At 48.7% G+C, this 13,242-nt stretch overlaps 1 protein-coding gene across 1 annotated transcript in view; it reads right to left on the reverse strand.

The window, feature by feature from the left end:
- The window catches only part of LOC125427903 (5'-nucleotidase domain-containing protein 2-like), a 54,208-nt gene that overhangs the window by 24,687 nt on the left and 16,279 nt on the right, over positions 1 to 13,242 (reverse strand). The window contains 5 exon segments of the mRNA XM_048487470.1: positions 1,304 to 1,406; positions 3,793 to 3,865; positions 9,262 to 9,286; positions 10,373 to 10,410; positions 10,413 to 10,490. Of these exon segments, the coding sequence (XP_048343427.1) occupies positions 1,304 to 1,406; positions 3,793 to 3,865; positions 9,262 to 9,286; positions 10,373 to 10,410; positions 10,413 to 10,490 (317 nt within the window).

The raw sequence follows: 13,242 nt of genomic DNA on the forward strand, positions 1-13,242 counted from the left end.
CTCTGTTCACACCATTCTCTGTCAGACTGATATTATGGGAACTGATATTATGATATTATGAGTCAGACTGATATTATGAGCAAATTACAGTTCAGTTCAGTTCAGTTGTGTTCAGTTCTGGTCGCCACATCTCAAAAAGAATATCGAAGAGATAGCAAAAGTGCAGAGAAGGGCAACGAGGATGATTGAGGGACTGGAGCACCTTCCTTATGAGGAGAGGCTGCAGCGTTTGGGACTCTTTAGTTTGGAGAGGAGACGTCTGAAGGGGGTATGATTGAAGTCTATACAATTATGCACGGGGTAGAAAATGTTGACAGAGAGACATTTTTCTCTCTTTCTCACAATACTAGAACCAGGGGGCATCCATTGAAAATGCTGGGGGGAAGAATTAGGACTAATAAAAGGAAGCACTTCTTCACACAACGTGTGATTGGTGTTTGGAATATGCTGCCACAGGAGGTGGTGATGGCCACTCACCTGGATAGCTTTAAAAGGGGCTTGAATTTAAAAGGGGCTTGGATTTATGGAGGAGAAGTCGACAGACCAGGTGCTCGGGAGCATCAGCACCAGAAGGCCCTTGCTTTCACCTCCTGCATGTGAGCTCCCAAAGGTCTCTGGTGGGCCACTGCGAGTAGCAGAATGCTGGACTAGATGGATTCTGGTCTGATCCAGCAGGCTCTTTCTTATGTTCTTAAGGCCATTGCTTTCACCTCCTGCATGTGAGCTCCCAAAGGTCTCTGGTGGGCCACTGCGAGTAGCAGAATGCTGGACTAGATGGATTCTGGTCTGATCCAGCAGGCTAGTTCTTATGTTCTTAAGGCCATTGCTTTCACCTCCTGCATGTGAGCTCCCAAAGGTCTCTGGTGGGCCACTGCGAGTAGCAGAATGCTGGACTAGATGGACTCTGGTCTGATCCAGCAGGCTCTTTCTTATAGGTGTATACCAGGGGTCAGAGAGCCAAACTTTAGTTTTGGCTATCTGAGCCTTGGGCTGATAGGGTTCCAATAAAGCTCTTGAAATCTTCATGAGTCTCGTTTGTTGATCGGAGTGCCAGACCCTTACAGGGGGGAGGGGGGGACTGCTATTTCACAAGGCCTCAGATTTAGAGTTTTGACATTATCTTCAAATGAGATTATGCATACAGTCACAGAGATATACTGATTGGATTGGAAAAGAATGATCATCGTGCAATTTTAAACTTGTGACCCATTACTGGCATTTCTTCAGAGGAATTTCAAAACACACAAGGGGCCCCTCTTAGCCTAGGAGAAGGCCTGGCCCTGCAACAGAAATATGAACTCACACAAAGCTGAACGGACTGTTGGTGATCAGGAAGAGTTTCTTGCCGCTGTTGGCCAAGCGGTGGAGCACGGCATAAGTCTCGTCGCCACACAAGATATACTTCTCTGCAGCCAAAAAGAGGGCGACGGGCGTTACTTAAAAATGCTATTGGAGCAGGAAAAAACTAAGTTGTTGAGTAGAAACTAAGGACACCTTTCTTGTGATGTTTCCTTTTCAAACAAATGCTTCCCATTCCAGAGGCTGTAGGGGTGGGAAGTCCCTTAATCACTGCCTTTGAGGGGGATACAAGGGCTGATTCCAGGTACTTTGCTGGCCCAGGCAAGATACCCATGGCGCAGAGTAGTCAGCCTCAGTACTGCAGTCAAAGCTCCGCGCACAACCCAAGTTCGATCCCACAGAAGTCAATTTTAGGTATCTGGCTCAAGGGTGACTCAGCCTTTTTTCCTTCCAAGGTTGGTAAAATGAGTACCCACCTTGCAGGGGGTAAAGTGGAAATAACTGAGGCAGGCAATGGCAAACCACCCCCTAAACAGTAAAAATTGTGATGTCCCCACATGCCCCACATGTCCCAAATCGGCCTCTGCGCTCAGCAGAGGCAAATTTACTGGTGATCCCTGGCCCCTCAATGATGCGGCTGGCCTCCACTCGGGCCAGAGCTTTTACAGCTCTGGCCTCTGCCTGGTGGAACGCTCTACCTTTAGCTTGGCGGGCCCTGCGGGATCTTAATGAATTTCGCAGGGCCTGCAAGACGGAGCTGTTCCACCGGGCTTTTGGGGAGTCCGGCCGCTGATACCCCCCCGCCTCCTTTTCATAACATCTGTGGACCCTGCTGTTCCCTCTCTCCCCTTCCCCTCCCCCCCTTTTTGTTAGGGGATTTCTAGTAGGACGCCATCAGTATATTTGATTAGGATGCTGCATTTTAATGGGGTTGATTTTAACATATAGAACCATATTTAATGATTATTTACTGATTTTATCTGTGCTCTATCTATTTATTTTGTTCACCGCCCTGAGCCCTTTGGGGGAGGGCGGTTTATAAATACAATTAATAATAATAATAATAATAATAATAATAATAATAATAATAATAATAATAATAATAATAATAATAATAATGTGACAACACCCCATGGGTCAGAAATGACCTGGTAATTTACCTTGAAGCAAGACATGCTCATACCTTCCTGGGGTTTGGCCTCTGCCAATGTCTAGGGCCAGGTGAAGCCCCTGCACTACCTTGATCTGCCCCAACTAATTGCTTGGGTATCTTGGCCAGAAAACCGGCCCTTTGTGGACACTTCTAGGGACAGAATTGTTGAGCAGTGTGAGACAGTACGAGAAGGCCAAGGAAATTCTCCCTTGCAGCAACCTGCAGGCACATTGGTTCTGCTTTCAGACTCAGGCTAGAGCCGTGGTGGCGAACCTTTTCGAGACCAAGTGCCCAAATTGCAACCCAAAACCCACTTATTTATTGCTAAGTGCCAACCCGGCCATTTAACCTGAATAATGAGATTGCTTATACAGGGCATATGAGTGCTGTATGGTTTCCGGTCAGATGAAAGGTCATTAGTAGCATTCGTGCCATTTCGCCTGCATCTGTGGCTGGCATCTTCAGAGGATCCTCTGAAGAGGCCAGCCACAGATGCAGGCTTAAACGGGCCGGGAGAGGAATGCTGCTAGAACATCTGTAGCCATACAAGTCTTCGAGAACCACACACAGCACCCAAGTGCTGACTCCGCCAGTGAAGCCTTCCGACAATACAATGAGATTTTAGTTTTAGAAAAAAATGGTTGGCTATTCCTGAGGAGTGTAAGCGTTACTTGGGAGTTGAAGCCTATGGTGGTAGTTGTTGGCCTTCCTTATTTGCTTTGCACGAGCAATCGGGCAACTCCTTCTCGGAACATGTGAATCAGATGTAACCTAGGAGGGTTTATCTGGTAGCAAGCCCCTATTGCCAGCAGCCAACTGCTTTAATTCCAGGTAAAGGATCGCTACTTTTAGTTCTTTCTCGTGATGAAAAATCGAGTGGGGCTTACTTCAGCCAACAAGGTTACCTACACTGCTTCCCAAATCTAGGTCTTAGGTTTAATGCTAATAATCGAGCCCCAGTGGCCCAGGGACAGCCTACATGTGGAGGGGGGTGGTGGCCTCTATTTGCTCGTGCTCACAGAGAGGGCTCCTGAGTGCCACCTCTGGCACCCGGGTGGCCTTAGGGGTCTCGGGTTACCACCACCTGGGCTCAGACACCATGGTGCGGGGAGTCTGGCCATTCTGTGGGAGCGCAGAATTATTGGCAGAATTCAATTCCTTCAAGTAGCAAACTTCCCTTTAAAAAAAAAAAGCATGTTTTAGTCCCTTTCGTGTGTTTGGTGATGTCAGCTAACTGAGTAAGGGATGAGCACGTATATGTTGGGGCAAGCTTAGATGATTCCGCAGACTGCGCCCCATTCCCAAATCGCCTTTCCCACCACATCGCCACAGCGAGTGACGGATATCTCACCCCAAGTCTTGCATGATCCACTTGTACATGAAACCTTTAATGTGGACATCACGGATGGCATCCTGTTGAAGACATGAAACAGGTCCAGGAGCAAGTTTAGTTCTGCAATTAAAGATCTGTGTGATGTGGCTAACCTTTTTTGAGAACCTGAAAGTGCCCAGAAATTGCAACTCCAAACTCCCACTCATTTATCACAGGCAAAGTGTTACAAACCCGGCAATTTAACCCTGAAATAACGAGGTTCTAGTTTAGAAAAAACGCATTGGCCCCTCCCTTTTCCTCTGCCCCATACGCCCAAGCAGGGGCAGCCTGCCTCTAGCCTCCGTAGCAAGTCACTGCACGCACCGCCTTTGTGCCTCTCTAGCATCTCTGCCTCCTCTGCACCTCGGCACCTGGGCAGACAGCTGTGCCACCACACAGGAGCACAGGCACCAGGCCTGCCAGCTGAGGTTATCCCTCCTTGCTCACACGCGCTCGCATCCGCCACGCGTCATGCTCAGTGGTCCAGGGCTAGCCTAGATGTGTGTATGTGGGGTGTGTGTGTGTGATTTTCCGCCCCCCACATGACAAACTCTCAGTATGCGTGCCCTACAGACAGGGGCTCCGGCAAGCCGCCATTTTGCTAGCCGGGTTCGGCCATCACTGGCGCCTCAGATGGAGGTAGGCACATGCCATTTCTGAGCCAGCTGCCTTAGCACATGACAGAAAAACCTCTGGCATGCGGGAGAAGGGGATGCTGGAAGGGAGGCTGCGCGAACTCACTCCGCGCTTCTGCTCAGCAAAACCCAAGCACCACACGCTTTTTGCTCCAAGGTGAGGCTTCCTGGACGAGTGATATTGTTTGGGGAAATTCCCATCGGATGATCATTCTACTGGAACTTCCCACGCTCTCTCTCCTCATCCATTAATTTACAATACGATCTTTCCCAAACGTGATTTGGCACCGCTTTTTGGGGAAGATCACAATCAAATGGCCTTTGGCTGCCATGTGGAACGGGTGGTCTGTATTTTTGCAAGCACTGTACCCACCAGTACCATTTTCCTTGCCTCAACCCTAGAAGCTACCATTACATTTCCACACCAGGGAGCAGACTTCAGGTTTTTAAAATTGGGAATTGCTAGATCACTACAGCATTATAACCATCTGTTATAACCATCTGTTATATAAAGGAGCAGCAGTGGCGTAGGAGGTGAAGAGCTCGGTTATCTAATCTGGAGGAAACTGGCTTGATCTCCCAGCTCTGTCAAGCCTGAGCTGTGGGAGGCATGATCTGGGGGAATTCAGATTCAGCCTGTACACTTCACCCACACACGCCAGCTGAGATTGACCTGGGGCTGGGGTCAATACAGCTTCTCGGAGCTTCCTCTCAGCCTCCACCCACCCTACCTGAGGGTGTTTGTTGTGAGGGGGGGGAAGGGCAAGGAGATTGTCAGCCCCTTTGAGTCTCCTGCAGGAGAGAAAGGGGGGATATAAATCCAAACTCTTCTTCTTCTTCTTCTTCTTCTTAGTTTCCAGTAGAAGAAGAAGAAGAAGAAGAAGAAGAAGAAGAAGAAGAGGAGGAGGAGGAGGAGGAGGAGGAGCTCTGGATTTATACCCTGCTTTTCTCTCCTGTAAGGGAGTCTCAAAGTGCTTACAAACTCTCTTCTCCTGCAACTGTAGACCCCCCCTGTAATGGAGATAGGTGGGGCTTAGAGAGTTCTAAGAGAACTGTGACTAGCCAAGGTCACCCAGCAGGCTTCATGTGTAGCTTCATGTGCTTGTGTTGTCTAGGAAAGGTGTCTACTGCACATTTCCCTCAATAACTGCACTTTTAATGAAATGAAAAGGGAATCACTTGGAGGGAAGTTTTTTAAAGATAAAGGAGAATTGGGAACTGCACCGGGGTAATAGGGATCATTTTAAAGGATGTTGCATTTTGACAACCTGGAAACACCTCCAATTTGGGGGAGGGAATCAGAGGTGTGGTGCGGGCTTATAGGGGAAATGTGTGTAATGCGATGGATGCACCGTCATGTCTAAAATGCTCTAAATGCCTCTACACCTCATAATAGGAACAAGAAGCTGGAACAAGGCAAATGGGATAGGAAGTAACCTTTGGTTCCTTCTCCAAGCCAGTTGCCTGCCTTTGGATTTCCTCTTGGATCCCTCCAAATGTCACTCAAAATAGCAGTTCCTTAATTGGAAAGAGCTTGAAACGTGCAAGAGGCAGCTGCTGTAAGCTGATCTGAGCTATGAGACAGAGCAGAAGAAATAAATAATACAAACATGCACAGACAGGTGTGGAAATGTTCACATGGCACAGATGCAGAACAACCGAACCAGACAGGACAAAGGAGTCCTGACACCCTCGTCTCTGCCCCAAGGCACGCCTGCCTCCTCCCGCACATAAATTGGACCACAAGGCAAGGCAAAGCGAGGGAAACAGGCATCATATTCAAAGAACATCAGGCCCGGCTGAGAAAGACACTATCCCCAAAGGCAAAAATAACCCACAAACCTCAAGATGTCACAACCTGTTCCAGAAGACAATCCTCTCTCAAGATGATTCCGTTTACGATTTTAAAACAAGCTTCTAGCCCTTGCGAAAGAAGAAGAGGAGGAGGAGGAGTTTGGATTTATATCCCCTTTCTCTCCTGCAGGAGACCCAAAGGGGCTTACAATCTCTCTTGCCTCCCTTCCTCCCTCACAACAAACACCACCCCGTGAGGTAGGTGGGGCTGAGAGCTCCGAGAAGCTGTGGGACTAGCCCAAGGTCACCCAGTTACGTGCAGGTGTGTGGGAGTGCACAGGCTACATCTGAATTCCCAGAGAAGCCTCCACAGCTCAGGCGGCAGAGCTGGGAATCAAACCCGGTTCCTCCAGATTAGATACACGAGCTCTTAACCTCCTACGCCACTGCTGCTCATGAAGTCACTTTCCACAAAGGCAAAAATAACCCACAAACCTCAAAACATCAGAATCTAATCCAGAAGACAATCCTTTCAAGATGATCCCAGAGATATTCCGTTTACATTTGTTAAGCAAGCTTCTAGCCCCTTAGGAAGGCATCATGAAGTCACAGAAGCAGTGCCCGGCCTAGATCTTGTGCCTGTTTCCCCATCACCAGAAGGTGCAAAACGAAGATATGGAAACGGCACGTAATTGCGTATTTTAGGCAAATGGCCAATTCAGCTTCTGGAGGCTGAATTTTGAAATACTTGTTTCAGCATACAGCTGACACAGGCAGGAAATCTTTTTCTCAAGTGTGCTGTTTAAAACAAAGCACATGAGCCAAGCCTGCCAAAGCCTCCAGGAAGATTTTTGCCAATGAACTTTCTTCTTTGTGTCGCAGAACTATCAACACCCTGCCCTGGTGGCCACAGGGACCCTACAAGGCACGCACAAACCTCCACCAACAAAATAATTTCCTTATCCCCCCCACCCCGCTAGAACCTCAAGAAGACCCTGTCCCCTTTCCAAAAGCAGCCAGGGATAGAAAGCCGGAGCCTTGACTTTCTATTCTATTTCTGCACACAGCCCCGATGACATACAAGATAATAGAATCACAGAGTTGGAAGAGACCCCAAGGGCCATCAAGTCCAATCCACCTGCCATGCAGGAACACACAATCCCATGGCTCATTCCGCACATGCAGAATAATGCACTTTCAAACTGTTTTCAGTGTACTCTTTGAAGCTGTGCGCTGGAAATAGCAAACTAATTTGCAAACAGTTATGGAAAGTGGTTTGAAAATCCATTATTTTTGTAATAAAGTGCTGAAGGAGGGCCTATGCTAAGTGCAAAAGGGGAAGGTACACACCAAAGTCGAAAAACGAGAGAAAACTTGTACCAACCAGGCTACAATAATGACTTCAAAAATTAGTTCCCCCACTGGAGTAGCAACTCTACTTATAGTAACTAACCAATTTTTTAAATGAATTTTACAGAAACAGTAACAAAATGTTTTTGGAAAATTGGTATTTACATTTCTCCCATTGGAGTGATGAAAGAAATAATCTTTTTTAAGTTTCATTCCTATGCAGGGAACATTTCAAGAGGCATAAGAATAAAACCTTAAATTGCAGAGTCAGTCGTCCTGAGTTATAACCATAGCTATTGTACATTGAAAAACCTTGGACCTGCACCTTTAACAGTTTTCATGAAGTTTAATCCAGAGGCCAGTTCAATTCACCTAGAATCTGGCTAGTTGTTATATTTGTATTTTAGATTATACTCGTCAGTGCCATTCTAATACCTGTACTATATATATATTTTAAAAAAGTTATTTTCATTACTCCAATGGGAGACGCAAACAATTTTCCAAAACATTTTGTTGCAACTGCTTTGTAAAATTATAAAAATTATTTTGGTTACTTATAAGTAAATTAAGCTACTCCAGTGGGAACCTTAATTTCTGAAGCTGGGTCCATTGTGTAGGCCCTTGCGTTGGAACACACAATCTGGAGCACTCCTGAGCCAGAATGTTCATCCAGCCTCCTTGTTTAAAAACCTCCAAAGAAGGCTCCAGGAGATTCTCCAGGCTGCTACACCTGGCGGTTGGCAACCCGCAAGCTCAAGCCATCCAGAGAGCAAAGGGAGGGGTCCTTGTGTCAAGGAAATGGAACAAGGGATCAGTAAAATGTTCTAAAAACAGCAGGCCGAGTGGGAGCGGGGAGAGGGGCGGCTGTCCTGAGCAGTTGCTGGATTCCTCGATAAGCTCCTCTGCAGCAGCTTGGGCAAGGCAGCTCCCTCCCAGCTTTTCTCCTGGCTCAGGACGGCCTGTTCTGGCGCAGCAGCAACGGGGAGAGGCGTCGTCCCCAAACACGCACAGCAAGAAAGCCAGACGACCACAGCCCAGGGAAACGAACTCTGCAGCAATTGGCCTGCAGAGAAGCCGCAGAACAAAATGTCCCCGAACAAACAAAATACCGAGTCTCCTGCTTCCAAAAAATACATCCCACCCAGCGCTTCCCTCCTCCTCCTCTAACTGGGGAACAAAACTGCCCCTTCCCCGGCCCTTGACAGTCCTCCTCCTGCCTGAGGCTGACAGCAGCAACGGTGTTCATCTTGGCTCCCCTCCCTTCTCCGCTTCTTGTTCCTTTATACTTTTTGTTCTTTTCTCCCTATTATATTCCCGTCCCCTCCTTTCCCTAATCTTCCGCCCAGGGTTGGTGGGCCACAACCAAATGCAGCCCCCCCCTCCCCTGGGGTGGTAGCTATGATGACAGCTCCCTCCCCACCAGGGTGGGTGGGACATGGTCAAATGACAGCCCCCTTCCCTCTCCCTGCCCCCCTCCCTCCCCTTTTCCCCAGGGAGGGTCAGCCAGGACTAGATGACAACCGCCTCCCCACTCCTGGGTGGGTGGGCAATGACCAGATGAGAGCCCCTCCTCTCCCATTGTATTATAGGTTTTTTAGCGAGTTCCCTCCCTCGCTGGGTTATCGTAAAGGAAGGGCGCCATAAGGTTAGATATACACAGTCATTTTACTGTACAGTTGTATATGGGTAGTTGTTTTATTAGATGTTGATTGACAGTGGAACACATTCTTTTGGACTGCAACTTGATTGGTTGTATTGAAGGCTGTCCATCCTTGTCAAGATAGGCTCAGGGCAGTTCACGTCATATAATAAAAGAAGGGAAGAATTTGGATTTACATCCCCCCTTTTTCTCCTGTAAGGAAACTCAAAGGGGCTTACAATCTCCTTGCCCTCCCCACCCCCACAACAAACACCCCCTGTGAGGTGGGTGGGGCTGAGAGAACTCCCCAAAACTGTGATTTGGGGCAAATCCAACTGTCACCCAGCTGGCATGTGTTGGAGGGCTACCGCCTAATCTGGTTCACCAGATAAGCTCCTCCACGAGCTCAAGTGGCAGCTAGCTGGGAATCAAAGCCCCGTGCCTCTCCAGGGATTAGAGTGCACCTATGCTTTCAACCACTACACTGTAACTAGTACAGTGGTGGACCTGGCACTCTTAGATAGTTAGGGATTCACTACAATTCCCATCAGCCCCTTCCAGCATGGCCAATTGGCCATGCTGGCAGGGGCTGATGGGAATTGTAGTCCATAACATCTGGAGTGCCAAAGGTTCGCCACCACGGAACTAGGGTATCCAGCTCTGACTTGGGAAATTCCTGGGGATTTGGACGCATGCTTGAGGAGGGAGCAGGAATTTGGGAAATTAGAGGGAGGGAGTTCTCCAGCAGGGATATGGATGTCATTTTAGGGACTCTCTATGTCTCCCTAAGGACTCCTTTGGTATACCATAGAGCATTCACCTTTGAAGCAGCTTACTCCTCCTCTGGGACCTGATCTCTATAGGCCAGATTATCATACTCGCTGACCCTCCAGATGGATTCATGGACCTGGTTCCCTATCATCCCCTGCCAGCATCATGCTGTCAGGAGATGATGGGAACTGTCGTCCATAACATCTGGAGGGCCGCTGAAGCTCTGACACTCTGAAAGCTATAGGGCCAACCTTGGATCGGTTTTAATCCCCAGAAGTGTCCAGGCCTCACTCCAGAGGCTACTGCAAAAGAAACCCAACATGCACCGTGGACATCTTTGCTTGGCAGAGGTGGGATGGGAGTCGTAATCAATCACGTCGCTGTTGATGAAGAAGTCACATGCATGGCGACAGCCAGCATGTTATGGGTCATTTCCGGCAGGGAGAAAATGTCCATGAACTGCTTGATGGCCGGACCCTGGAACGGAGGCAGAGAGCGGGGAAAGAAGTTGTGGGACACCGAGCTTTTCCTTTTGAGAACCAGACAACTCTCATCCAGTGCTTTCCCCTCAGAATGCCCACAATAAATCAAGCACTAGTAATGACGAAAACTGGCAGAGCAGAGACACAAAATCAGCAGGGCTTCCAGTCCCAAACTCTGCCCTCAAGGTAGAATCCTGCACCCATCCTAGGTGCTCTGCTGAAAGTCCATAAGTAAAATCAAAGGGTCCCCAAAGGGTGCTTGCGGGCACCATGGTGCCCACTGGCATCTTTTCTGGCACTCACCCAATATTTTGAAGTTGGTTGTTTTGCCCAGCAAGGCTTCTGATCAACTATTGGAGATTCGATCAGCTGTGGAGATTGGGAATAGCTGCCATACCCACTAGCAATAAGCGGGAACTTCTACTGGGAGAGCCGAGGAAGATAAGCTGTATGGCCCGTATTTTGTGGTTTCAGATCTCCTGTGACAACTCCATTTGGTTGGTTCACAACCCCGTACACGCCAGCTGAATATTCCAAATGTGCCCACGGGCCCAAGAGACTGGAGACCCCTGATTTATACTATAGATAGGCAAGGAGAAGGGGCAGAGAACGGGGAAGAGAGGACTACTTTTTCCATCCTCTCCGCACCCCACCAAGCCTTAACCTTCACTCGGTGGCCATACTGATTTCCCACTTATCTCCACAAAGATAACAAGAATTAAAACCAAGGTTCTTGGAATCCCAAAGTTCAACACACAAACCCCATGTACAAAAGAACGGCTAGATAAGGTTAAGGAATACGCAGAACTAGATAAATCAACAGCATTAATGAAAGACCAAATGTCAGATACATTTACAGCAAACTGGAATAACTTTGTAAACCTTTCAAAAAATAGCACAAACTATGATTCTGTACTCTCGGGCTTTGCTGTATGATACATTTGAGATCTTAATTTACCATCAGGAGGAACTGTATTAATAGTATGGCTCTTTCTTAATATGAAAATAATCTTAAAATGAGACTGAGCATGTTAGACTAATATATGGTAAAGGAGCAGCAGTGGCGTAGGAGGTTAAGAGCTCGTGTATCTAATCTCTGGGAGGGCAGGACCGGGTTTGATTTCTCCTGGGCCTCACGCCTGAGGCTGGGTGTGGAAGGCTTATCACAGGGGAATTCAGATTAGCCTGTGCACTCCCCACACATGCCAGCTCTGGGTGGACCCTTTGGGGCTAGTCCACAGCTTCTCGGAGCTCTCTCTCAGCCCCACCTACCTCACAGGGTGTTTGTTGTGAGGGGGGAAGGGCAAGGAGATTGTAAGCCCCTTTGAGTCTCCTGCAGGAGAGAAAGGGGGGATATAAATCCAAACAACTCTTCTTCTTCTTCTTCTATTTGGTATGTATGAGTTTGATTTGGCGGGGGGTGGAGGGGTCGTTGCTCCATATGTTTTTTCTTCTCCCATATGTTCCTACCTGCAAATTAAGAGACCCTCCTGACCTTCCCATCAAACACAGAAGTTCATTTGGTGGGTATCCAAGTCAGGGTCTTTTCGGCAGCAGCCCCACAATTATGGAACAAACCTCCCCAGAAAGGTCTGCCAGCCCCCCCGCCCCCCCCCCCCACCTTTGACCTTTACAGACAGTTTTATTTAGGACCGCTTTTGATTAAAGCAGCCCTAAACTGTGATTTCAAATTTTGGTTTTATGTTTTCAGGTATCTTTATTTTTATTAATTGTATTAATACGGTAAGCCGCCTTAAGCTCAGTAAGGAAGGAAGGTGGTTAATTAATCTATCTATATATAAAAAGCTGACCGTGAGTTTGTTGGTAACAGGTCACCTCCCAAACGGCTGGACCAAACGGCATGAAATTTTCACACGACATCCAACATGCCTCCTTCCATGTTCCTAGCTCCTTCCCCCACTGTGGGACCACTCCTGTGCCACACAAAACCCAAATTTCCACCAAAAACCCATGGCGCATGCCCACAACACAGCTTAGAACGCCTCCTTCAACTGCCAGGCTAACTCGCCCGCAGATCGCCACCACCCTCCCCTTCCACCTCCAAATGTGTATGCCCACCGTCGCCCAGAACGCATGCCGCCGACACACACCTTCGCTTCCCCAAACACACACTCTGTACCGCTATTTCCAGGAACTGACCTTCCCAGCCCTCAATGACCACCGCGCCGGGAATGGCCTTCCCCTCCGTTCTCTGCCGACCGCACCACCGCCCACAGGCCCCACCCCCAGCCTCGCCGCCCCATCAGCCAGCCTCCACATCACCTTATCCTGCACCCAGTGGTGAAGGTAGCGGGGGGGGGGGGGGGGTTCGCAACGTGCCGCCTTAACCGCTTTTACTCACTTGCGGCCAGGGAAAATCCCCCCCCTCTCCTCCCGCGCCGCCCCCCCCTTCAAGAGCAGGGCTGCTGGGAAGAGGCGAGCCAGCCACCATCGCAAAACTCGCAGGCCCAGCCAATTTGCCCCAGTCCAGGCCCAGAGCTCACTCCCGCTTGGGGGGGGGGGGGTGCAAACCTTACAGGTCTCCCACAGGGAAGGAGGGGATGGTGTGCAACCCCCACCCGAGTACAACACTCCGGGAAGGGGTAGATCCCAGCACAGTCCCAGAGGGAGGGAAGCTGCCTTGTGTATCTCCCACTCTTATCTAAGCTACTACAGCAACGCTGGCGGGTCGGGTAATGCCAGATGCATTAGTATTCTTAAATAAAAACAAATGTAACAAATAAATA

This window comes from Sphaerodactylus townsendi, linkage group LG03 (genome assembly GCF_021028975.2).
Source record: "Sphaerodactylus townsendi isolate TG3544 linkage group LG03, MPM_Stown_v2.3, whole genome shotgun sequence".
NCBI lineage: Eukaryota > Metazoa > Chordata > Lepidosauria > Squamata > Sphaerodactylidae > Sphaerodactylus > Sphaerodactylus townsendi.